We start from the raw sequence: 27,799 nt of genomic DNA, 5'->3' as shown, positions 1-27,799 counted from the left end.
GCCATTCATTCGCTGAGTTCATTCAAGAAAGAAACTAATACATTTTTGGACATCAGGGAAATAAAAGACAGGAAAGTAGTACTGAGAGGAAAGATCAGCCATGATCTTATAGAATGGCAGAGCCAGTGCCAGGGTTTGAGTCTGTCTACTGGTTGTATGAATGTTCCTATGACTCTTAAGAATATGCTATTCCAGGGACCATTCAAGGTGCAGGTAGTTTTATAATATTCATAATTGTGAACTAATTTGCTACTGTGAGAAGGCTGGAGATTTCAAAAGAAAATTGGAATACATTATCAATGAGGGTTGAGAAATGGTTTTGCTGCCTCCATGGCCCCCAATAAATAGCCTGCTCTGTCACAGGTAAGGTTCCCCCCCCCCCCCAATGAGCACAAACAAGAGAAGGTGTCACAGGAAAGCAGCATCCATCATGTAGGACCCCCACCATCCAGGCCATGCTCTCTTCTTGCTGCTGCCATCAGAAAGGAGATACAGGAGCCTTAGGTCCCACAGCACCAGTTCAGAAACAGTTATTAGCACTCAACTATCAGGCTCATGAACTAGCATGAATAATTTCACGCACCCCAACACAGAACTGATTTCACAATCTTCTATGGACTCCAAGCACTCTACAACTCGTATTTTCAATATTTATTACTTAGTTATTTATTATTATTTATTGTGTTTTTTTTCTTTTGTATTTGCACAGTTTTGTGTCTTTTGCACATTGGTTGTTTGTCCATCTTTTTGTGTAATTTTTCATTGATCCTGTTGTGTTTCTGTGTATTTAATGAGTATGCCCGCAAGAAAATGAATCTCAGGGTACTGTATGGTAACGTATATGTATTTTGATAAATTTACTTTGAACTTTGAAGTGCTAGATCTGGCAGATCCTGTCTTCCTTTGATGCAAGTGGCTGCCAATACTGGGAATTGTAACTCCTTAGGAAGATGACTCTGTTGGTTTTTCTATCATATTGGTGTCACTTGAACTCCCCAAATTCACCACAGTTTAAACAGAAGTCTGCATACTCACAGCAGATCATGGAATTGTGAGAACGGAGGGACAGCATAGGTCAGCTTTCTAAGTTTGCTGGCTTAATACATCTGAATTTTTTCTATCTGTCCTGAGGAAGTTTAAGCCCCATCTTCTCCAGTACCAGTGGATTTGAAAAATAAATGTAAATATCTGTGAGCATACAAAACATTTTGTCTAATTTCAGAACAAATAGAATTGCTTCTTGGAAAATGGGAAATTAATCTTTTTCATCTATTTTTGTCTGCCAAACAGATATATTTATCATTGTTTGTGGAAAATAATTTCTCAGGTGGTAAGGTCATCTATTTTTATACACATCCATATGATTTTACAGTTTTTTCTACCATTTACTGCATAAAATCAGATTTTAAAACAGTACAAGCAATTAAGAAAATATAAAATGCTCTGATTGGAAATATAATGGAAGAAAGAAGGGAGAAACAATAACATAACCAAACAAAGCAGCCTTGGCCAATCAGAAGCAATGTTACCTACAGATTAATTTTGTTAATTTATACCAGATCACCAAGTAAAAGAATAGTAGTTGAACTGGAATCTATTGTGTCAAAGAGCTGTAAATAATATTATAGATTCAGGTACTGAATGACCTTAGGGTATTAAGAGAAGTAAGGAACATGAAATGGGCAAGAAAAAGGATCTGATGTGAATTTGTGAAATGGCCTTGGGGCCAAAGAATCATCTCCCACTCTTGTTCAATAATTTCTACTGAAAATCTTAAACGTGTGAAGTACATTTGGTGGAATGATCAGTTACATGTTTGTAAACTGAAACATGAAGTTGCATTTTATAAATGACAAATAGTAGCAATAATGTAACTAGATTTTTAAATAGTGTGTTGGAAAGCTTATTGTATAAGAAGCTAATGGGAATATCATTTATTGTATATAACAGGATGGATAATAAAGCGAAGACTGAAATACAGAGAAATGCTGCAGGACAAGTATGTATGAGATTCTGCTAATCTAAAACTGTTCTAAGAACATTGGACATATTTCCTGTTTGTTCATCACTTAATGTCTTAATTTCTAGTAAAATATGAACATTTTTAACAAGCCAGAGTGAGAAAGAAAACGTATTCTATAAATGAAAACAAAAATGGTGTCAAGTGAAAACTCCCTCCTCCCAAGCAGTATTGATTTTTGGAATGCTGCTTGTACTAGCTATCACATGCAAATCTGGAACTGTTGTTACTACAATGGTAACAAAATGTGCACGGTAATGTTTATTTCACATGGAAAATGTATGTTAACCTTTAGTTTGTGGTTATTAAGTCAACAGTCTTAACTCCCGCCCCAATAATCTTTGCTCAGTGTAAGTTTGAAAAGCTTGAAAACAGAATTTTGTTTCCACAGACATAAATTCAATTTTGTAACAGAAAGATGGGAAAAAAAGACTAAGACATTCATTTTACTAGCATATTATGAGCTCTGAATGTGTCAAAGCAAATGACATACATTTTGAGGTAGAGCTGAAAACATGGGAAACATACAGGGCATTGGCTTGTTCACAAAGGCTCATTGCTATAAAATCTCTGTAAAACCAGAAGAGCCAAAGAAGTTGTTAGCATCAGCTTAAAAGAATGAGAAGAATGGGGGACAAAAATGCTGAAGATCTAGGCAGCTGTAGAAAACAACACTCACATACAGTACATTCCCGTGGGCCGTGGTATTGGTATTATCTATATGAGGAATTGTGGCTAGTTGTGTAATTTTCTGTGGCATGCTTCTGAGCCATTTTAGTGTATACTCCTGGATTTCCTCACTAGTTACACTAAACGTGCTTGATAACTGACATGATTCAATGATTCCATTTAAGAGCACATTGCAGCTACGGCTTTTGGTGGTCTCTGGAACCGATGCCGCAAAAGTAGAAGGACTAAATAGAGCATAAACCTACTGAAGCTTCCTTTCATTTTCAGTGACTCCACACTTGAAGTTATGTTGAGAAATTTCCTGCTGTCAACATCAAGAAAGCATGATTGAAGGTAGCCACATGAATGAGTAACAGAAGTGCTGAATTTAGTGTTGAACTAGTTTAACAACTTCTATTCAGAAAAGGGTAGCACAGAGCATATTTAATGTGTCCATCTCAAACTGGACTCACCTCAGTTCCAGTGAATCTTCCTCACATCAACTCACCTTGCATTCTAATTCTGCCTATGAACTTCACTTCAGTGACGAGTAGTGTCATGGTCCCTGGAATAGTGTCATCTATATTAATGATTTAGGTGATAATGTGATAAAATAGATCAGCAAATTTGCAGATGACACCAAGACTGGGATGCAGTTGACAGTGAGAAAGGCTTGCAGCAGGATCTGGACCAGTTGAAAAAATAAGCTGAAAAATAGCAAACATGAGGAAATCTGCAGATGCTGGAAACTCAAGCAACACATACACAGGTTGTTCCTCCAACCTGTGTGTGGCTTCATCTTGACAGTAGAAGAGGCCATGGATAGACATATCAGAATGGGAATGGGATGTGGAATTAAAATGTGTGGCCACTGGGCGATCCTGCTTTCTCTGGCGGACAGAGCCAGATGGAAAATAGCAGATGGAATTTAATTCAATCAAGTGTGAGGGGTTGCACTTTGAGAGGATAAATCAGCATAGGACTTAAACAGTGATCACTGAGGAGTGCATTAGAATAAAGATCTGTAATTAAGATCTATACATGGGAATACAGATCCATAATTCCTTAAAGGTGGTGTCACAGGGTTGCAAAGAGAGCTTTTGGATGTTGGCCTTCATAAATCAGAGCATTCAGTACAGCAGTTAGGGTGTTATGTTGAAATTGTATAAAACATTGGTGAGGCCAAATTTGGAGCATTGTGTGCAGTTGTTTTCACCTATCTACAGGAAAGATATCAATATGATTGAAAGAGTACAGAGGAATTTTACAATGAAATTCTGGGGACTTCGTGCTCTACAGGTTTTGTAAAGAACAAACATAGGCTAAGGGTGCTGAGTTGTTTGGAATCGTTTAGTTGATTGTAGAACTTAAGTTTAAGAAGTTAGAGCCAAAGGCATAACAAGTGTAGTCAAGATGATAGTTAATGTTCCTCCTGTAAGATGTGGGGTTACAGGGTACCTAATAATCTCCCTGATGACTACATCTGCAGGAAGTGCACCCAACTTCAGCTCCTGACTGACAAGGTCTAGGAGCTGGAGCTGGATGTATTCAAGACGATCCAGGAGGATGAAAATCCCATAGATGAGACGTTTACTGAGGTGGTCACACCCAGAATGCAGACCTCAGACAGTAGATGGGTGACCACCAGGAGAAGTAAGGGGAGTAAGCAATCGGTGCAGGGTTCCCCAGTGGCCATTCCCCTCAGCAACAAGTATACCCCTTTGGATACTGCAGGGGGTGGGGGTAGGGGCAGGAGATAACTTATCGGGGCACAGCAACAGCTGGCACTGTGGCTGGCTCTAAGGCTCAACAGGGAAGCGTAAGGTCAGGTAGAGCGATAGTAGTAGGAGACCTGATAGTTAGGGGGGTGGACAGGGGATTCTTTAGCCATGAAAGAGATGCCAGGATGGTGAATTGTCTTCCAGGTAGAGAATCAAGGATGTCTTAGAGCAGCTGCAGAAAATTCTGAAGAGGGAGGGTGAGCAGCTAGAGATCATAGTGCATATTGGCACCAATGAAAGAGGTAGAAAAAGGGAAGAGGTCTTGCTCACTGTATTAGGGAAGAGGCTGAAGAGCATAGCCTCCAAGATAGTAATCTCTAGATTACTCCCAGTAGAATGTGGTTATTAGAACAGTACTAGGATGTTAGTACAGATGAATGAGTGGCTGAGGAACTCGTACAGGAAGCAGGGGCTCAGATTTCTGGATCATTGAGATCTCTTCTGGGGAAGGTATGACCTGTACAAGAAGAGTGGGTTACACCTGAACCCAAGGAGAATCAATATCTTTGCAAGCACTTTGCTAAAACTGTTAAGGAGGGTTTAAACTAATTTGACAGGGTGTGATAGGGCTGAGGATGGGGCAGTTGATTTACAATTAGATGCAGTATGTAGTGAGACTTTGAGGAAGGACAAGCACATGACTGGGTAAATTAGCAGTCAGTGGGATGAGTTCAAGTGTAGCACGGGGGTAAAGTCGAAAAGGGTGACGAATACGGGACTTGAAGGTATTATATTTGAATGCATGCAGTGTATAGAATAAGGTAGATGATCTTGTAGCACAGTCAGAGACTGTCAGGTATGTCATTGTGGGCATCACTGAGTCATAGCAGAAAGAAGATCATAGTTATGAGCTTAACATCCAAGGATATCTTTATCAAAAGGACAGACAGGAAGGCAGAGGGGATGGTGTGATTCTGTAGGTCAAAAATGAAATCAAGTGGTCAGAAAGAGGTGACATAGGATTGGAAAATGTAGAATCTTGGCGGGTAGAGTTGAGAGACTGCAAGGGTAAAAAGACTCTGATAGAAGTTATATACAGGCTTCCATACAATAGCCAGGAAGTGGGATATAAATTACAATGGGAGATAGAAAAGATATGCAAAAAAGATGTTACAATAGTCATGGGGGATTTCAATATGCAGGTAGATTGAGAGAATCTGGTTGGTGCTTGATTCCAAGAGACAGAATTTGTAGAATGCCAACAAGATGGCTTTTTAGAGCAGCTTGTGGTTGAGCCCACTAAGGGAAAGGGAATTCTGGATTAGGAATTGTGTAGTGAACCAAATTTTATTAGGGAGCTTAAGGTAAAGGAACCCTGAGGAGACAGTGATCATAATATGATAGAATTCACCTTGCAGTTTGAGAAGGGGAAGATAAAGTCAGATGTAACAGTACTACAGTGGAGTAAATGGAATAACAGAGGTACGAGAGGGGAACTGGCCAAAGTTGATTGCAGGGACACTAGCAGGGATGACGGCAGAACAGCATTGACTGGAGTTTCTGGGGCACTTCAGATGTCCCAAAGATGAAAAAAGTATTCTGAAGGGAGGATAAGACAACCGTGGCTGCCAAGGGAAGTCAAATCAGCATAAAAGGGGACAAGAGGGCATATAATACATATAGCAAAATTTAAAGGGAAGTTAGAAGATTGGGAAGCCTTTAAAAACCAACACAAGACAACTACAAAAGCCATAAGGAGAGAAAAGATGACATATGAAGATAAGATAGCCAATAATATAAGAGGATACCAAAATGTTTACAGATATGTAAAGAGTAAAAGAGAGGCAAAAATGGGTATTGGACCACTGGAAAATGACACTGGAGAAGTATTAATGGAGGACAAAGAAATTGAGGACCAACTTAATAAGTGTTTTGCATCTATCTTCACTGTAGAAAATACCTAGCAATTTGACAGAAATTCAAGAGTGTCAGGGGGGAAGAAGTAAGGAGAAGGTGCTTGGGAAGCTGAAAGGTCTGAAGGTAGATAAGTCACCGGGACCAGATAGACTACACCATAGTGTTATGAAAGGGTAGCTGAAGAGATTGTGAAGACAGTAGTAATTATCTTTCAAGAATCACTAAACTCTGGGATAGTTCCAGAGGACTGGAAAATTGCAAATGTCACTCCACTCTTTAAGAAGGAAGAGAGGCAGAAGAAAGGAAATTATAGGCCAGTTAGCCTGAATTCAGTAGTTGAGAAGATGTTGGAGTCCATTATTAAAGATGGGGTTTTGGGATACTTGGAGGCACATGATAAAATAGGCTGAAGTCAGCATGGTTTCCTTAAGGGAAAATCTTGCCTGACAAATCTGTTGGAATTCTTTGAGGAAATTCTAAGGCAGGATATTCAAAGGAGAATCAGTGGATGGTGTTTACTTGGATTTTCAGGAGGCCTTTGACAAGGTGCCATTGATGAGGCTGCTTAACAAGATAAGAGCCCGGTGTATTACAAGAAAGATGAAGAGTGGAAATAAAGAGAGCTATTTCTGGTTGACTGTTGATTACTATTGGTGTTCACAGGGGTCTGTGTTGAGGCCACTTCACATTATATGTCAATGATTTTGATGACAGAATTGATGGCTTTTTTGGTTAAGTTTTCAGACAACATGAAGATGGGTGGGGGGGGGGCTAGAAATGTTGAGAAAGCAAGGAGCCTTCAGAAGGACTTAGATAGATTAAGATAATAGTCAAAGAAGTGGCAGATGGAATATAGTGTAGGAAATATATGGTCATGCACTTTGGTAGAAGGAATAAAGACATTTAGATTATTTTCTAAACAGGGAGAAAATACAAAAATCAGAGGTGTAAAGGGACTTAGTAGTTCTTGTGCAGGATTCCCTAAAGGTAAACTTGCAGATTGAGTCGGTGGTAAAGTAGGCAAATGCAATATAAGCATTCATTTTGAAAGGACTAAAATATAACAGGAAGGATGTGATGCTGAGTCTTTATAAGGCATTGGAGAGGGCCCAGCAGAGGTTACAAAGAATTAATAAATAGTGCAAAAAAAAAGGAATAATAAGATAGTCTTCATGGACTGATCAGAAATCTGATGGTGGAGAGAAACAGATATTCCTGAATCACTGATTGTGGATCTTCAGGCTCCTGTTCCTCCTCCTCAACAGTAGTAATGAAAAGATGGTATGTCCCGGATATTGAGGGTCCTTAGTGATCTTGAGGGCACTGAATCTTGAAGATGTGATCAATGGTTGGGAGGGTTGTGCCCATCATTAAGCTGGCTGAGTCTACAACTCACTGCAACTTCTTGCAAACCTGTGCATTGGAGCTGCCACACCAGGTGATGAAGTAACCCAGTCAGTATGCTCTGTTAGGCCATACTGTTAATACCTTCACTCAGAGGGCTTTGAACTTGGTCCAGAGGTTCCCAAGCTTTTTTTATGCCTTGGACTGCTACCATTAACCAAGTGGCCTGTGGACCCCAGTTTGGGAACTCCTGACGTGGTCAATTCTCTACCACAGAGGGCAGTACAAGCCAAGGCATTCATTACTAAAAAATGAGTTAGATATGACTTCTAATGCCTGAGGAATTTAATGTACATGGGGAGAAAGTGGGAACAAGGTACTGAAGTGGTTGACCTGCATGATCATGGTCGATGCCGGAATAAGCCTAAATCAGAATCAGAATCAAGTTTAATATTACCAGCATATGTCATGAAATTCACAAAAATAGTATTTAAATTTAAAAAATGAAATTTAAAAAAGTAGGGAGGTAGTGTTCATGGGTTCAATCTCCATTCAGAAATCAGATGGCAGAGGGGAAGAAGCTGTTCCTAAATCACTGAGTGGGTGCCTTCATGCTTCTGTACCTCCTTCCTGATGGTATCATTGAGAACAAGGAATGATCTAGGTGATGGGGGTCCTTAATGATGGTCACCACCTTCTTGAGACATTGCTCCTTGAAGATGGCCTGGATACTATGGAGGCTAGTGCTTATAATGGAGCTGTCTAAGTTTACAACTCTCTGCAGCTTACTTCGGTTCTATGCGGTAGACACCCTCATACCAGATGGTTAGAATAGTCTCCACGGTACATCTGTAGAAATTTTCATCTGTCTTTGGTGACATACAAAATCTTCTCTAACTCCGTCCTGCCTTCTTTGTAGCTGCATCAACATGTTGGGTTCAGGTTAGATACTCAGAGATGTTGACACCCAGGAACTTGAAATTGCTCACTCTCTGCACTTCTGATCTCTCTATGTGTTTCCTCATCTTAACCTTTTTGAAGTCACCAATCAATTATTTGGCCTAAAGGGACAGATGGCTTCCTCTTGCAAGTTTCTATGTTATGGAGGGATATTGAAAGGCTCGATCTTGTGGAGGAGAGGTGGAGATACTGGCATCATGTAATGTGAAGGTTATTGGGAAGGCAGGCTTGAAGTGATTGGAGGTTGATATAGAAGTCTGCCGACAGATTGGGAATAGCAGAGTAGCTGGCATCAGATTATTCAACCCAGTGCTGGCAACTGTTCTCTGAACTTATGCTTCAACATGTGGTCCAGTTAGAGTTACCCTGTAATGGATAGACATTATTTTGGTTTGTGCTTGCTAAAAGAATCATAGGTTTGTAGAAAGTGAATTAGAGGCCTCACCTGCAGTGGATAGAGAGGAGGAGAGATCTGCTGAAGGTCAGAAGGCTACTAAACCCCAGAGGGAGAGCTAGCTGTAGCAGCCAGTGCCAGGAGTTCAAGACCTAAGGACATTAATCCCACACAGAAAGCTGGAGGAACTCAGTAAGTCAGGCAGTGTCTATGGAGGAAAATAAACAGTCGACCTTTGGGCCAAGACCTTTCTTCAGGAGTACTGAGTAAGGATCTCGGCCTGAAACGTACATTGTTCATTCCCTTCCATAGATACCGCTTGACCTGATAAATTCCTCCAACATTTTATGTGACATTCTCAAGATTTCCAGCATCAACAGAGTCTGTTGTGTCATTAATCCTGAGAACTTAAAGATAACAGAAGGTATCATCAAATCTCATCCAACAAACTGCACCATTAATTGTAGGGCAGACTGAAAAACTGTAGCTATGGTTTAAGATTGGGTAGGATCAGAAAGAATAAAGGAGACTGAAGGGGAAATTAATTAAGATGCATGGATAAATGAGGTACCTAGATAGAATAAACAAGGGAACCAATATCTATTAGTAGAGAGGTCAAAAATCAGAGGGCAAAAACTTAAAATAATTGGAAGAAGATTCGAGGATAGATGAAGCCTTTTTGTTCACCTTGGGGTTATTGGGTATTCTGGAACTCTTTGGTAGAAAGAGTATTTGAGGGTATCAACCTCAAATACCCTAATTATTCTTAAATCCTACTTGGATGTGTGACCTGTAAGACTAGCATCCTGGTGCTGGAAGGTGAGACCTGAAAGTTCTTTTACAGCCAGCATAGACATGATGGGCTGAATTGTGGCTACTGTGCCATCACTTTTCAATGGTTCTAATCTTTGATGTTGCTCAATGTATCATACTCCCTCACAGCAATCAATGGTATTTATCAGACGAGTCCCATATTTAACATTCATCGCACTCTTGCGGAGCATTCATTTCATGTCTTCAAGCTGTTCAGTGTTACAGGGTACAGTCTAGCTGGAGCTGTCTAAAAGGATTGGAACATCCTTTACTGTTCCAAAGTAAAAGAAATTAAAGGATTCCACCATTAATCTTGGACAGGATTTTGAGCTTATCCTTCCCTGACTGGACATTGGTCGACTGAACTTTATGGAGTGGCTGATGGCCAGTATTTCGGCTTCCATTCCAAAATAAACTGCAGCCAACCAGTGGCTGGGTACCAGTCAGAGCATGTGTGATTGAACTCAGACATTCTGCAAGTTTCAGACACAGGGTCTCTCCTTGTCAAACTTAGTCTTAGGGTACCCTTATAATCAGCGGTTCCCAGGTTTGATAAGGAATTAAATCTTATTTTCAAGTCCCATCTTCCCACTCTCCTTCAATGAGATAGTTCCACATTGATTGTCTGTTTAAGTCTGACCCATTTTATTTATCTTTGTCCTGGACTATCTGTTGTTGCAATATCACCTCCACTTCTTGCTTCACCAAATGTATAGCACCCTAGTTATTGGTGCTAGGCCAATCAGACACAGGGAGCATGGACCTCACTCTCTATGTGGGTCTGATGATCAAAGCTCTTCACTAAAGTGCTATTCTGCCTTAACCTAGGACTCTAGTTATCTCTTATTACTGTAGACCTGAGACCTTGAATCTTCACAAATAAGCCAGGTTCCAAATTCATTACTGCCGCTTTGTGAAGCTGAGGGAATATTGTCCCCTATTCCATGTAGGGTAGTTCCAGCCTACAGTCAATCATTTCCAGAGTTTCCCTCCTTCAGTTAGGCCATTATCATCTCCTTCTAGTTACTTAATATTCCTGGAGATCTTCTCAGACTATTAACCATCATTGCTCAAATTGTTGGTTCAGACTGAAAACACTGTTCATTTTTCTGTCTTGTGGTTGTTTTTAACTCTCCATCTTTCACACTTACAACATGGACAAAGCATTGTGAGTGTAGTCGTGAGCTTTCAATCCTCATTGAAACGTGCTGACTAAAATTTTGTTTCTGGCAAGAGCAAATGAAATGTAAATGTAAATCTAGCTGTTTAAGAAAAAAATCTGTTATCAGCTGTTAGCTGTAGAGGTTGGCAAACTACAGTATGTTCAAAATTTTTCCACTTCAAGCTTGGAAGGAATCCAAAATGCAATCCCCCCTGCCCCCCCCCACCTCATTGTTATTCCAGATGTCACTAGTTGGAAAATGATGGAATATTTTTATAAAGGGTGTGATATTAAGTCAGTTATAAAATAATAATATGGTTGAGCTGAGTTAACGTGAATGATGAAAGTGAAATTGTGTTTGACCAATTTTTTTAGATTTTGTTGAGAATGGATTGAGGAAGTAGAGTAACTAAGAGATACCAGTGGTTGTGGTGTATTTCAAGTGCAAGTTTATTGTCATAGGTGTATATATACCCAGAGTATAAATGCCATGAAAAAAGCTTTTTGTAGTAGCAGCATAGTATGTTACAAACTTGATGAAGGTCCCACAGGTAACGTACTTTGTTACAGTCTTGCACTTTATCGTTTATTTTTACTACACTCTTTTGATGGCTTTTACATGTATTTGGCATTGTTTTTGTTGTACTTTATTCTAGCTCAATGCACTATGTAATGGTCTGATCTGTATAAACAGTATACAAAACAAGTCAACTGTATTCTTTTCCATAGATACTGCTTGGCCTGCTGAATTCCTCCAGCATTTTGTGTGTCAAACTTTTCATTGTATCTTTGTACATGTGACAATAATAAACCAATGCCAATACACAGGAGGTTACTGATTAAGTTTGGAGCACATGAGATTGGGGGCAACATGTGAGTTGAAAGTTGATTAACAGATAGAAAATAAAGACTGGGCATGGGTCGACAGGTTGTGACTGGAGAGTTACAATGAGGATCAGTATTTGAACCCCACTGTTCACATTAAATATCGACAATTTGGCTGAGGGATCGGATGTAATACTTCAGAGTTTACTGATGACATGAAACTACAAGGGAATATGAGTAGTGATGAGGAAGTAGAGAGCTTCCAAGGGGATATAAACAAATTGAATAAATGGGAAGCATCATCATAGATGGATTACAATGTGGAAAAACTGAGGTTTGAGATCAAACTCCTTTGGCACTCAGCACATGACTTTAGCAAGATTTAAGATTTGAGAAAGCATCAACTCGTCAAAGTAACACTCGGTAGGAAATACTCCACGTAAAACTCATGATCTCTTTAGCATTTGAATTATTAGAGTTGGAGAATATTATGCTGTTATTAACTGGAGCCATTAGTTCTCATTTGAGAATGGTAGGCTGGTTGGTATCAAGATCTAACAGCTCTGTATGATTTCAGCTAATGTTAGTGTTGCGTATTAACAATTCTTCTGAAATGATGGCTAGTGTCAATACATGTTGCTAAGGCTGTTATATATTCAATACTGGACAATTTTAGCTAACCTCCCTTTCTTCTCACAGATATGGCTGTGCCTTTGTTTCAATTTGTTTCTCATTTTCTGTCTCTATCTGCCAGGTTTTCTTTAGTGTTTATTCCCCTGACCATTTTGATGTGCACCCTATCACAGACCTTGCTAGAGTTCTCTCTCTCCTCTCCTCCCCGATTCCATAACTTCTCAGGTTTCCAGTTTTGCTGCTGGATCTTTGACCCAAGCAATCAACTGTTTCTCTCCCCTTAGATGCTACCCTGGCCTGCTGAGTACTTCCAGCATTCTGACTTTTGACTTGAATTTCCAATATATACAGCCTTGTACTCCAATGTAAAAAGAAATCTAGTTATCATTTTTTGCTATATAGTCTGGAAATGTTAGAGACAGTTCAGGGCAATAGGTTTTGTTTTGTAGTGTGGACTGTTACTCATTGCAGAGACTGATAGAATGGAGGCAGATGTTCAGATGAGGAAACCTGTTCCACTGGTAGAACTATAAGTCATCTTCTGTAGGACTGGCACAGTGACACAACTGTTAGAGCTGCTGCCTCACTTCTCTCCCAGCCGATGCTAAATCAGGCACTCTGTGTGGAGTTGCACATTTCTCACTGTGACCACAGTTTTCTTGCTGTGTACCAGTTTCTTGCCACATCCAAAAGGTGTGCAGATTGATGGGTTAATTAGCCACTGTAAATAGTGTAGAAAAGAGTGAAGGAGAATCAAAAAGGAATAAATTGGATTTGTGCTGTGGAGTCTGAGTGGAAGAAACTCTTTCAATGCTGTATCACTTCCCTTTAGTTGCTGGATTTTCTGATCTGCGCCATTGCTGAGAGTGTTGAAAATATATTGGGCTTGTACTAGCACTACAGAAGCTTGATATAAATATTGCAATGCTTATTGTAATATTTACAATAACAGGTTAATATAATTGATACATTTTGCATTTTCTCATTACAGCATAAATAAGGCCTTTTGTGGAAGACTATTTTTTAAAAATACGGTCAGCAACATCTGTTGAAATGTCTGCAAAATAATAGTTTCTTAATAACTTAAGTTTTTATTTTCTTGGTTCGGTTGTGTTCAATATCTTAGTTCTGCTGCACATTTTTTGTTTTCTTTTTCAGGTTTTCCTCATTAAAACGGGTTTCATTTCGGCAACATTTTATCGGTTTGTGTAAAAACGGTCAGCTCCATTATTACATTAGTAGATTAATTTATAGTTCACTCATCTTTTATTTCAGCATGAGCTCTGTTTTAAACAAAGCATTCTCTAGCTATCAACATACATCAAAATGTATGTTGCTGTAGTGCAAGTTGAGGGATGAAAGATGCATTCATTCTTCCAGGACTCTTGAGCACCTGTTTAACTTCTAGGATTATCTAACCCTTTTCTCATAGTCGTGCTAGCTGAAGAGTAGGGTTCATTGTCAGAGATTTGGACAATATGCATTTGAGGTGTATTTTGTATTGATTCAGAAAGCTTTAGGATCATGCAAGCTTTTTGAGCAACAATTGGCCCAGCAGCGCACAGGCTATCACAACAGTTAAAAGTTGTAGATCTGTATCCTCTTGCTTCAGGAATATTTTCTATCAGAGCTTCAAATCACCAATCACAGCTGACATCACTAAATTTGGCATGACTTCTACAAAAATGTGACAACAGAACTAGAAATGCTGTTTGTTTTTAAATTGGACTACACATTCTTCTGATCATAAAGCCAAGATGTACTGGACTGTAAATTATTCCTGATTCTTTGGGATCTACTAGAACACCATTTTCATTGCATTCCCTGTGTGGCAGCAGATATGAATTTTTAAAGTGTAGCACACCAGTAATTTTTTTTATTAACATTGTCTGATAAATGCTCATTAGGCAGAGTGTTGATGAAGGGTGATTAAACTGAAACGTTAATTCAGTTTCTTTAGCTTAACTGCTTAGTAATTTCAATGCTTCTGTTTTACACTTTATCCTCTGAAGATTGACTTCAGGGCTTCAGCTATTAAAGAGCCTCATGCATTGCCAACATAACATTTCTGCCCTTTGTTCTAACTGATATGTATGCTTATTTCAGAAGATAGAAGAGACCAAAGGTAGCAAGTTAAATATCCTAGTGAGAATGACAGTTTGAATCCTTTACACCAAATCAGCAATACTGAAATGAGGCAGTATAGAGAAGAGGTGACAAAAGTCAATGACAGAAGTCAGCATCATGGGTGGCTCTTTTCAATGCTACCTCTTTCATGTCTTTACAAGATGGTGGATCCTTATGTTCATGGAAATGGGCTTGATCTGAAGTATCCTTGACTGAAGGTATGCCAGTAGTTAATCTTTCATTTCAGATGTCTCCTTCTGCCATTTCGCTGTATACCCTGCCTCTGCCTATGTTAACATCTACCAAGCACTCCAGTTACTAGTGCCATCCCCATCACCATTCCATGTGCACTTGGCATTATCATTGCAGATTTACTTGGGCATGCCCCAGCTGCACAACTCTCCTCACTATCCTATTTCCCTTGCTTCCCCCAGCAGCCTTAACCCCAAGGAAGAAGACAGTAATATAGTATTTGATGCCTTAAATATAATCTCAGGTCTTAGAGTGAAATGAGGTGTTGAGAGAGACTCTCCAGTCCTTCAAAGGGCTTTCCATGGAGCCACAAGACTGATCCCTTGCTCAAAAAGTGCTGAGTATCTCACTGCCAGTGGGCATTGGCATATCCATGTTCAAGTCAAGTCACTTTTTATTGTCATTTCAACCATAACTGCTGGTACAGTACACAGTAAAAATGAGACAACATTTTTTCAGGACCATGGTGTTACATGGCACAGTACAAAAACTAGACTGAACTACGTAAAAAACAACACAGAAAAAAAAAACTACACTGGACTACAGACCTACCCAGAACTGCATAAAGTGCACAAAACAGTGCAGATTACAATAAATAATAAACAAGACAATTGGGCAGTAAGGTGTCAGTCCAGGCTTTGGGTATTGAGGAGTCTGACAGCCTGGGGGAAGAAACTGTTACATAGTCTGGTTGTGAGAGCCCGAATGCTTCGGTGCCTTTTCCCGGACGGCAGGAGGGAGAAGAGATTGTATGTTGGAGCTATTGATAGAAGAGATGTTATTGTCTAGGACAGCCCAGACAGAGACCACCCGGAATATACAGCCTATTGTCTATTAAAGTCTTACTGTGTCTATTAAAGTCTGCATGCTGCCAGTTTGATATAGATCTCTGGCAGCCACATGCAAACTTCTGCCATCATGACAGCTGTTGACACAAATCTGGAGACATCAAAAGCAACATGCAATCTGGTCTTCACTGAATAGCAAGGCCAGCACCTGTCCAGTCTAAGGAGAGAGCCTGCTTTAAGGCAGCCAGCAAACCAGTAGTGCGTTGGCTTGTAGATACAACTGGCTGATCCCCATGCTGCAATGACAGTCAGGTCACAAGGCCCATGGTTGATCAATGCATCATTTGTGCCTGCACCCTCGTGAGACAGGGCTGCATGGCTGCAGCAGTAAGTAAGCACAATAAACCAATAATCCACTGGAAGAATTCAGCCGGTCGAGCATCTTCTGTGGAGGTGGAATTGTCAACACTTCGAGTCCTGATGCAGGGATTCCTTTCACCTACGAATGCTGCCCAACTGTTGAGTTCCTCCAGCAGGTTGCTTGTTGCTCCAGATTCTCTTGTGTGTTCAATCAACTTAGAATGGTGTGGCTAAATAGACTGCATAAGATACTGTCATCTTGAAACATTACCGATTCCAATCAGTATTTTGTCACTACAATTTCCAATCTATTATCCTTGATGGAATTTGTTTCAGAGATGACAAAAGTTATCTCTAAAGGGCAGGGCACATAGCATGATTAGTCAAATCCAATTTGACCCAACACAATAACTTTGTTTGTCTTTCCACAGATGCCACCTGACCTGCTGGGTGTTTCCAGCACTTTCTGTTTTTATTTCAGGTTTCCATCATCTGCCATTGCATGATTTTCTTGGTAATTTTATAATAGTTTGCATTGTTTGGTTTGTTATTTCAGCCTTGTGTTTGGCTGCATTGGAGAGGTGAACATGGTATGATTATATAAAAATGAGATGATGTCTTTATTAGTCCATTCTACAATATATTGATATTTGTGCAAAGTAAGATACCATTAGCTAATCATAATTTTGCCATATAGTTATGTGTGTTCCAAGGAGGAATTAACTCATTTTGTTGTGAAAACTGTGTAAGCTGAAGTGTATATTCAGCAAACACGAGGAAATCTACAGATGCTGGAAATTCACGCAACACACACAAAATGCTGGTGGAACGCAGCAGGCCAGGCAGCATCTATAGGAAGAAACACGGTCGACATTTCAGGCTGAGACCCTGACAAAGAAATTGAGAAATAAAAACATCATTGGCTTTGGAAATGGTGGAACATACAGGACACTGAGGGAACTAAGCTACTGAATGGAATATCTCCTAATGAATCCACTGACAATGTCAAATTCCCATGAACATAACAGAACATTTGTACAGTGGAGATGGGAGAGTTCAATGCTACTGAAGACTGGAAACAGTGGGAATTCAGTGGGCCATAAGACACATTATTGCATGAAGCTTGGTATCCATGATTTTACTGAATCATTAATTGAGCTATACACGAGCACATTTCTCAGCAAATGACTAACACAATACAAGGGCAAAGGGACATAACACAGAGGCTTTGGCACCCATATTTATTGTCCATCCCTAATTGTCCTCGAGATGGTAGTAGTGAACCTCCTTCTTGAACCACAATAATCTTTCTAGTAAAGGTATTTCTGCAGTGCTGCTGGGTAGAGGATTGTAGGATTTAATTCTAGTGACAATGAAGGATCAGTGAAATATCTCCAAGAGGTTGTGTTGTGCATTTTATAGGGTAGCATGCAGCTGCTGATGTTCCTGTGTGTTTGCTATACTTGTCCTTCTTGGTAGTAGAAGTTTCAGAGTAGCCTGGGCAAGTAACTGCTGTACACCATTTAAACAGCATTCACTGCAGCCACTGTACACCAGTAATGGACAGAATAAATCTTAGGGGTGGTGAGTGGGCTGCTTTTCCCTAGATAATGCAAATTTCTTGAGAATTGTTCGCACTGCACTCATCCAGGCAAATAGAAAGTGTTCCATCATGCTCCTAATTTGTGCTTTGCAAATAACAGGAAGACCTTGGAGTGTCAGGAATGGAAAAGTGTTTGGTATCACAGGGTGAATCTTTTGTCACTGAATAGTCATCTTCTGACCTACGCGTATTTACTGTATTTATGTAGCTGATATAGCTTGGCTAAACGTTCAGCTAATTCTAGAGGAGGTGTGTTTTCAGGCCCCAAGCCAGTTGCTCTATTTGGTGCTATTAGCCATTCCTTGATATTATATGCAATGAATTGAGTTGCCTGGACACTGACTGTTGTGATGATGTGAGCCTCAGAAAGAAGCTGAGATAGATCATCCACCACCACTTCTGGCCGAATGTAGTTATGAATGATGCAGCTTTTTTTTCTTTAATATTCATAATATTGCATATAATATGCTGTCCCCACGAGAGGAGGGATATAAAAACAGAAAATGCAGGTCAGAAACATCTGAGAAACAGAGTTAATATTTCAAGTCAAAATTTCCTCTTAAGGAGGGGGAAGGGAAAACAGGTTATTTTAAAGTTGCAGAGAGGTTGAGTGTATAGTACATGATAATGAATGTGTAAATGAGGCCAAGGGTGCCCTGGTTACAATAGACAGTAGACAGTAGGTGCAGGAGTAGGCCATTCGGCCCTTCTAGCCAGCACCGCCATTCACTGTGATCATGGCTGATCATACACAATCAGTACCCCGCTCCTGCCCTCTCCCCATATCCCTTGACCCCACTATCTATGAGCTCTATCTAACTCTCTCTTGAATGCATCCAGAGACTTGGTCTCCACTGCCTTCTGGGGCAGAGCATTCCACATATCCACCACTCTCTGGGTGAAAAAGTTTTTCCGCATCTCTGTTCTAAATGGCCTACCCCTTATTCTTAAACTGTGGCCTCTAGTTCTGGACTCACCCATCAGCGGGAACATGCTTCCTGCCTCCAGTGTGTCCAATCCCTTAATAATCTTATATGTTTCAATCAGATTCCCTCTCATCCTTCTAAATTCCAGTGTATACAAGCCCAGTCACTCCAATCTTTCAACATATGACAGTCCCACCATTCCGGGAATTAACCTTGTGAACCTACGCTGTGCTCCCTCAATAGCAAGAATGTCCTTCCTCAAATTTGGAGACCAAAACTGCACCCAATACTCCAGGTGGGGTCTCACCAGGGCCCTGCACAACTGCAGAAGGACCGCTTTACTCCTATACTCAATTCCTCTCGTTATAAAAGCCAGCATGCCATTAGCTTTCTTCACTGCCTGCTGTACCTGCATGCTTGCTTTCATTGACTGATGTACAAGAACACCTAGATCTCGTTGTACTTCCCCTTTTCCTAACTTGACTCCATTTGGATAGTAATCTGCCTTCCTGTTATTGCCACCAAAGTGGATAATCTCACATTTATCCACATTAAACTGCATCTGCCATACATTTGCCCACTCACCCAACCTGTCCAAGTCACCCTGCATTCTCATAACATCCTCCTGACATTTCACACTGCCACCCAGCTTTGTGTCATCAGCAAATTTGCTAATGTTACTTTTAATCCCTTCATCTAAATCATTAATGTATATTGTAAACAGCTGCGGTCCCAGCACTGAACCTTGCGGTACCCCACTGGTCACAGCCTGCCATTCCGAAAGGAACCTGTTAATCACTACTCTTTGTTTCCTGTCAGCCAGCCAATTTTCAATCCATGTCAGTACTCTGCCCTCAATACCATGTGCCCTAATTTTGCCCACTAATCTCCTATGTGGGACTTTATCAAAAGCTTTCTGGAAGTCCAGGTACACTACATCCACTGGCTCTCCCTTGTCCATTTTCATAGTTACATCCTCAAAAAACTCCAGAAGATTAGTCAAGCATGATTTTCCCTTCATAAATCCATGCTGACTTGGACTGATCCTTCTGCTGCTATCCAAATGTGTCATAATTTCCTCTTTTATAATTGACTCCAGCATCTTTCCCACCACTGACGTCAGGCTAACCGGTCTATAATTCCCTGTTTTCTCTCTCCCTCCTTTCTTGAAAAGTGGGACAACATTAGCCACCCTCCAATCAGCAGGAACTGTTCCTGAATCTATAGAACATTGGAAAATGATTATCAATGCATTCACGATTTCTAGATCCACCTCTTTAAGTACCCTGGGATGCAGACCATCAGGTCCCGGGGACTTATCAGCCTTCAGACTCAACAGTCTATCCAATACCGTTTCTTGCCTAATATAAATTTCCTTCAGTTCATCCTTTACCCTAGTTCCTTTGGCCACTATTACATCTGGGAGATTGTTTGTGTCTTCCCTAGTGAAGACAGATCCAAAGTACCTGTTCAACTCATCTGCCATTTCCTTGTTCCCCATAATAAATTCACCCGTTTCTGTCTTCAATGGTCCAATTTTGGTCTTAACTATTTTTTTGCTATTCACATACCTAAAGAAGCTTTTACTATCCTCCTTTATATTCTTGGCTAGTTTACCTTCGTACCTCATTTTTTCTTGGCGTATTGCCTTTTTTGGTATCTTCTGTTGCTCTTTAAAAGCTTCCCAGTCCTCCGGTTTCCCGCTCATCTTTGCTATGTTATACTTCTCTTTTATTTTTATACTGCCCTTTACTTCCCTCGTCAGCCACGGCCGCCCCTTACTCCCCTTAGGATCTTTCTTCCTCTTTGGAATGAACCGATCCTGCACCTTCTGCATTATTCCCAGAAATACCTGCCATTTTTGTTCCACTGTCTTCCCTGCTAGGGTATTGTTCCATTGAACTTTGGCCGGCTCCTCCCTCATAGCTCCATAGTTCCCTTTGTTCAACTGTAATACTGACACATCCGATTTTCCCTTCTCCTTCTCAAATTGTAGGTTAAAACATATCATATTATGGTCACTACCTCCTAATGGTTCCTTTACCTCGAGGTCCCTGATCAAATCTGGTTCATTGCACAACACTAAATCTAGAATTGCCTTCTCCCTGGTAGGCTCCAGTACAAGCTGTTCTAAGAATCCATCTCGGAGGCACTCCACAAACTCCCTTTCTTGGGGTCCAGTACCATTCTGATTCTCCCAGTCTACCTGCATGTTGAAATCCCCCATGACAACTGTATCATTACCTTTGCGACATGCCAGTTTTAACTCTTCATTCAACTTACACCCTACATCCAGACTGCTGTTTGGGGGCCTGTAGATAACTCCCATTAGGGTCTTTCTACTCTTAGAATTTCTCAGTTCTATCCATACTGACTCTACATCCCCAGATTCTATGTCCCCCCTCGCAAGGGACTGAATATCATTCCTCACCAACAGAGCCAGCCCACCCCCTCTGCCAGTCAGTCTGTCCTTTCGATAAGATGTATATCCTTGAATATTCATTTCCCAGGCCCTGTCCGCTTGAAGCCATGTCTCAGTTATTCCCACAACATTGTACTTGCCAATTTCCAACTGAGCCTCAAGCTCATCTACTTTATTCCTTATACTTTGTGCATTCATATATAATACTTTTAATTCGGTACTCCCCTCTCCTTTCATATCAATTCCTATTTCACTTGGCCATACTGTATGATCTCTTCTTGAGCTTTCTACTCCATTGATTCTGTTGTCCTTTTTAACTTTTCTTATTTTCACTTTCCCTTTAACGCCATCTTTATATTTCCAGTTCATCCCCTCCCCCCCACTACTTAGTTTAAACACATCCGTGTTGCAGTGGAAAACCTGTCTGCCAGAATGCTGGTCCCCCGCCTATTAAAGTGCAACCCGTCCCTTTTGTACAATTCATCCCTACCCCAAAACAGATCCCAGTGGTCCAAGAATGTAAATCCTTGCTTCCTGCACCAGTTCCTCAGCCATTCAGATCCATTATCTCCCTGTTCCTGCCCTCTCCAGCACGAGGAACTGGAAGCAAACCAGAGATAACCACCCTGGAAGTCCTGCTTTTCGGCCTTCTTCCGAGTTCTCTGAAGTCCCGCTGCAGAATGTCCTTCCTCTTCTTCCCGATGTCATTTGTGCCGACATGCACTACCACTTCCGGCTGTTCACTTTCACCCTTGAGGATTCCCTGCAATCGGTCCGTGATGTCCTGGATCCTAGCACCAGGGAGGCAACACACCATCCTTAAATCTCACCTGTTGCCGCAGAAACCCCTTTCCGTACCTCTTACTATGGAGTCCCCTACTACCACGGCTCTTCCTGATGTCTGACTCCTCAGCTCTGCTTCTGCACCAATTTTCGGCTCGCAGACCTGTCCGCCTCTCAGACTGGCAGTATCTTCTGTCCTGATAGCTTCCAAGAAGGTGAACCTGTTTATGAGAGGTACATCCCCTCCAAGATGGGTTCACTTATAAACCAGTACTTTAAAATGCACATTATTCTCCTGAGCCTATGTTTTATTGAGATTGCACAGTTCTTGCAATGAAGGGAATTTATTATCAGGGAATGCACACTAGGTTTAGTTTGGGTCAGGCCGATTATACGAGTAGTTATTAAGGAGCTGACCCTGCTTTGAAGGATAAGTGATATCACTGAAGCATACAGAATTCATATGGAATTTGACAGGGTAGGTATGGAGTTGGTTTTTCTCCTGGCTGCATATATGAAATTGGATTGATCGCAAAATGGGTGGTCAGCCAATCAGAGCAGAGATGACAAATCTTTACACATAAATTGGTAAATATTTTAAATTCTGTGCCCAAGAGGATTGTGGAAGCATAGCTATGAGTATTTTCAAGATTGGCATTGATAGATTTCTAGATATTAGAAATTAAAGATCTGAAGTTAGGACAGAAAAATAGCACTGAGGGAATGATCTGGTTGAATGGTAGATTATGTAGTCCTGCTTCTATTTGTTATTTTCCTGTGAGGCAGAAGTTGAGCCCTTATGAGGCCACATAGAGGAGGATGCAGTAATACATGTATTTACTCATATCTGGGAGTACAGTAGAGCACCTGCTGATTGTTCCCACACTGAAATCTCTTGAGGGCCTTGATGGCCTCACAGCTGTCGTTATTCAGCAGGGTCCTGGAGAGTGGGAGGAGTCAAAGGGAATTGCCATTGTTGGCCAACTGTCAAGTCTCTGTGAGCTGTAGCCAAAATAATGCCAACAACAGAGGATTATGTGAGGCTAAAATTATCATGCAAGCATCTTGAAAGATTGCAGTGACAGGCAGAAATTTATCTTGTGATCACCTACAGTTTGGAAACTTGGGGTAATGAATTTGTGTAGCTCCATGATCCATGCTGGTCTCCGCCACTAAAGATGCTGAAATAACTATTCCTTGAACAGCGAGCATTAATGATATCCCTAATTTATTGCTGAATAACAAACTGGCATAGGCCAGCCACCACATGATGATCTGGTGGTGATTCACCCCATATACAGTACTGTAGAAACAGACACTCTGCTGGTAGAAAGTTACAGATCGCCATCAACACTAATTCAGAAACAGCCTCTCAACGCATAGTTCCCTGATATAATAATTATTGATGCATTTAGTATTAGTGACTGCAATTATGTTAATAATGCACTTCCATATGAAATTTTAGATGTGTTCTCACTTAAAGTGGATGGAGATAGGCACATAAGAACATAAGCAAAGGGTTCATGAAAATAAAAGATATTGGAGGAATGTTGATTTTAGATGTGGTTGTGTTTGATTGACAGGATGCTGGAGAAGATACAGATGATTCAATGAATGTGGAGTGGGACACTGCTGAACCACGAAACTGCCAGGCAAGTTCTTTAGGTACCAAAGAAGTGCAAAGAGCTCTGATGGACAATGAAGAGACCGTAAACAAGCTAATGCAAAGCAGCAGCAGAAAATTGGGTAATCTATCATTAGCTGAGGAGTTGATGCAGATCAATCCTGTATTGTGCCATAATATTTCAGGCAAATCCAATTCTGGTTCCCCTTCAAAAAATGGGATTTCTGATCACTCTGTTCTATCAGGGTGTGATTTGCAGGATCGTGAAGAGACAAAAAATGTGTTAAATCATTGTTCCTCTAAAGACACAAGTAAACAGAGTGAGAAATCAGTATTGGTTGCCTCTGATACAAAGTCAGACCAAAGCATTGCCACAGAGAAACACGTGCCATTAAAAGATGGAGTTCCACATGCACTTGAGTTGTCTTCTTGTCCTGATGCTCCTGATGATAATTCTGCAGTTCTGCAGACAAGTCTTCCAGTTGCTATTTCTGTTGAAGAAAGAATGATATTCTCTTCAGCTGTTGATGTTTCAACGGAGTATTTGGCAACTTGTGTGAAACTGGAGAATCAGACTGCAGAGGAAACCACTAGGAAGTTGCAGCCTGCACTGAAAACCGATGCCCCAGACATTTTGCATGATAACCAGGAAATAAGTGCTTCTGATCACATAGGTGGAAATGGTCGTGAGAACCAGAACCCAGAGAATTATCACGAGGAACAATCCGGAGAAAATAAACAAAAATACACTGATTTCATGGATGGTGATGGTATGCATTTTTAACATTTTTAACACTGTAAACAATTCTTCATAACATCTTCACCTTTATTTTGAAAACTTGATCTATAGTGTTTTCATCACTCATTAGTGCAGATTCCATTTGTTTTAGTTACTGGAAAACAAATCTTTTTTTTGTAAAAGGATCTTTTTTCTAAAGCTATTCTAAGGTGTACTTCTAAAACTTAGAACTACAATGCATAGATTCATTCCTGATGCAATTAGACATACAGGGCTGGAGTTTTCACTTTAGTTGCAGGTGACATCCTGACTGTAAGCTACATTAGAGGTTTCTCTATTTTTCCAAAATGGTTCCATTATGGGCCATTCAGCCCTTTGAGTCTGCACCGCTATTCTTCAAGACTGTACTTCAGCACCATTTTACAATACCTTTTCCATACCCTGTGATTTCTTTAATGCCCAAAAATCAATTGATTGCTGGATTCACTGAAAGAGGCACAACTGGCTGCCTACCTGAGCTAGTCTCATTTGCCTGCATTTGCCCTAAATCCTTCTAAACCTTTTCTACCCCTGGTACCTGTCCAAATGTCTTTTAAGTGTAATTGTACCTGCCTCTATAGCTTCTTCTGGCACATATCCACCATCCTATGTGTGAAAATGTTGCCTCTCAGGTCCCCTTTAAATCCCCTCTCATCTTAAACCAATAACCTCGTCTTAGACTTGTGGTGAACTAGATATACCTGTCTGACTGCTCCTGTGGCTCCTCCCACAGACCCTGCTGACTGCTCCTGTGGCTCCTCCCACAGACCCCTGTATAAAGGTGACTGTGGTCTGCTGCTCTCCCTCATTTTCCCAGGATGTAGTGTTGTTTGTTCTTCCAGTCAATAAAAGCCGATATCTCACTTCCTAAGTCTCAGCGTGAGTTATTGATGGTGCATCAAGACTCCCATACCCTGGGGGGAGAACTGTGACCCTGCTTTGAAGGATAGGTGATGTCACTGAAGCATACAGAATTCATAAGGAATTTGACAGGGTAGGTGTGGAGTTGGTCTTTCTCCTGGCTGCATGTATGAAATTGGGTTGATTGCAAAATGGGTGGTTAGCCAATCAGATCAGAGAGAAAATGAAAATTTCAATTGCATCTCCTTCATTCTTATAAACTCTAATCATTCTCCCCTCGGATGGCAAACCCCCAGTACTGGTAACCTGTCTAATGAATACATTGTGCACTCCCTCCTTGGCAAGTACGTCCTTTTTTGGATAAAGAGACATAAACTGCATACAGTCTAATTGTGGTCTGACTAGCAGTCTATATAGTTGTCGTAAAATTTCCTTACTCCTGTAATCAAACCCTCTCACAATAAAAGATGACTTACCATTTGTTCTGCTAGGTGCTTGCGGACCTTGTATGTATGTTTTCATGGAGTTTTTGAAAAAGTAAGGCAACTAAATGCCAAAAACACAAAGTTCAGAGTGATAGAAAGATACAGCATAGAACTAGGCCCTAATGCCCACTGAGTCCATGTCGACCACTTACATTTTCATCCTCTTCACATTCCTATCAGTTCTCCTAGATTCTACCATTCAGCCACACACTAGGAGCAATTTACACCAGTTGCTTAACTGATCAACTTGCTTATCTTTGGGATGTGGGGGGAATTGGAGTACCCAGAGAAAACTTAAGTGACCTCAGGAAGGATGTTCCAATTCCACATAGACAGCACCTAAGGTCAGACTTGAACCTGACTTTGTGGCACTGAAATAGTGGCTGTACTAGCTGTGCCACTGTGCTAGTGTCTCACAGTTTATGAAATACTCAGCTTAGAATATAATTGTCTAGGTCCTGCTCCCCGAACTATGATCATTGGGAATGACTTTTAAAACAACTTCACTCAATCATCAACACACACAAAATGCTGGTGGAACACAGCAGGCCAGGCAGCATCTATAGGAGAAGCACTGTCAACGTTTCAGGCCGAGACCCTTCGTCAGGAAGGGTTCCACCAGCATTTTGTGTGTGTTGTTGTTTGAATTTCCAGCATCTGCAGATTTCCTCGTGTTCACTCAATCATTACTAGTTTCACTTTCATTTGTATACCGTAGTCAGTTTTTTTGGCAAATTAAATATTTAATGTAAAAAAAAATTAGAAAAGCCTAAACTATCCCTTAATAAGTTCAATAAAAAGATCCTTCACAGCTTCCATCCTTATTACCTTGCTTTGGGATGCTGGCAAGTTTGCAACCAGATTCAGATTCATGAAACATGTAAACTACCTTTAAAAATTATTTATTCTTAACGTGGCTTGTAGTCAAAAATATTTAGTCTTTTGCACTGGTCTATTTGATTTAATTTCCCTTGTACTGATAATAGAAGAGAAAGATCTAGCCCATGATTTATTTCCAAAAATCACAAAGTACTGCAGGATGCTACATAATGATCTTTGTATTTGGAAATTATCTGAGAAAGTAAACAGTTTGAAAACTGATTTAAGATTTGATTGTTTAAAATTTAAGAGAAATACAATAGAAATCGTCACTAGAGGCTTTACAATGCATAGTTTAACAGGTTTTCTTCAGCCCTAAAGCTCATCACAGAGTATTAGCTATATCACATTGAGAAATTATTTGGAATTGCTGAAAAAGATTTGCACCCAATCAATATGCCACCCAGCTTAAGGAGTTTACAATGAAGGAAAGTGGATGAAATTTGGAGAGGATATATCCTTCTTATGTCAGTGACCTGCAACATGATTGTTTTTTTCTTATTTACCTCTTCAAAATAGAGTGGATTTTTTTTGTGTTGAGATTAGGTAAAAACCATGCTAATTCAGAGAACTCAATTCTGTTTGTATGAGGTGCCAGCAATTCAGAATTTATTGCCCATCCCTTGTTGCTCTTCACTTATTCCTTGGTGGGACTTGCTTATTTGAAACTGGGTAGTTTAAGATGTCCACATAGTTTACACAACATTGGCAGGTTTCACTTTCTGATGTAGCCCAGAAGTTAACAGAACTGATAAATCCTGTTTAATAACTTTTTGCTGTTATAAATCACAGCCAGGACACATCACACCACATCACAGTTGGAGACAGAATGTGCAGTCAGATATAACAATTTGTAAACATTTTGTTTTAACTACATACAATTCTGAACCACTGGCCGGTATTTTATAGAAGACCAGAGAAAGTGGTGATGTTAAATTGTTCTGTTCCTTTCATAAATGTTATATGATGACTGATATAACAAAATATTAGGCATATTTTGAACTCATCTTACTTGAGTGAGGTGATTCTTATACCAGTGGTAACCTCTGATTATTAAGCAGTTTTGCTAGTATTCAGCAAGACATGGATAACTAGCAGGTGTGAGTGAAAAACAACAAGTAACACTTGAAGCACAGAAGCCCCAGTTAGTGGCTACCTCCAATAAGAGAGAGCAAATCACCATCAGTTGATTGATTAGCAGGAGTAAGGGATGGGAAAAAAATCTGTCACATTTGAATGGGCTAAATAGCCTAATTCTGCTGCTATGTCTTGTGTTTAGTGACATTACTAATGGCAAGTTTTCAACCATCAATATTCTAAGCTCAACATTAACCAGAAACTTAATGGAAACAGAAAATAAATACTGTGGCTGGAAGACCAAGTCAGCAACTGTAAATTTTACAGCAAATCTCTCTTTTGATTCCCAAAGACTTTCCACATCTACAAGCCTCGG

At 40.4% G+C, this 27,799-nt stretch overlaps 1 protein-coding gene across 6 annotated transcripts in view; it reads left to right on the top strand.

The window, feature by feature from the left end:
• LOC140725242 (uncharacterized) overlaps positions 1–27,799 on the top strand; it is a 373,081-nt gene that overhangs the window by 336,907 nt on the left and 8,375 nt on the right. For all 6 annotated transcript variants that reach the window (XM_073040438.1, XM_073040435.1, XM_073040437.1 and 3 more), the window contains 2 exons: positions 1,951–1,999; positions 23,303–24,113. In XM_073040438.1, coding sequence (XP_072896539.1) covers positions 1,951–1,999; positions 23,303–24,113 — 860 coding nt within the window. The remainder of the gene's footprint in view (positions 1–1,950; positions 2,000–23,302; positions 24,114–27,799) is intronic.

This window comes from Hemitrygon akajei, chromosome 3 (assembly GCF_048418815.1).
Source record: "Hemitrygon akajei chromosome 3, sHemAka1.3, whole genome shotgun sequence".
In the NCBI taxonomy this organism is placed as follows: Eukaryota; Metazoa; Chordata; class Chondrichthyes; order Myliobatiformes; family Dasyatidae; genus Hemitrygon; species Hemitrygon akajei.
The sequence above is the reverse complement of the archived record's forward strand: the minus strand, read 5'-3'. Positions and strand labels throughout refer to the sequence as shown.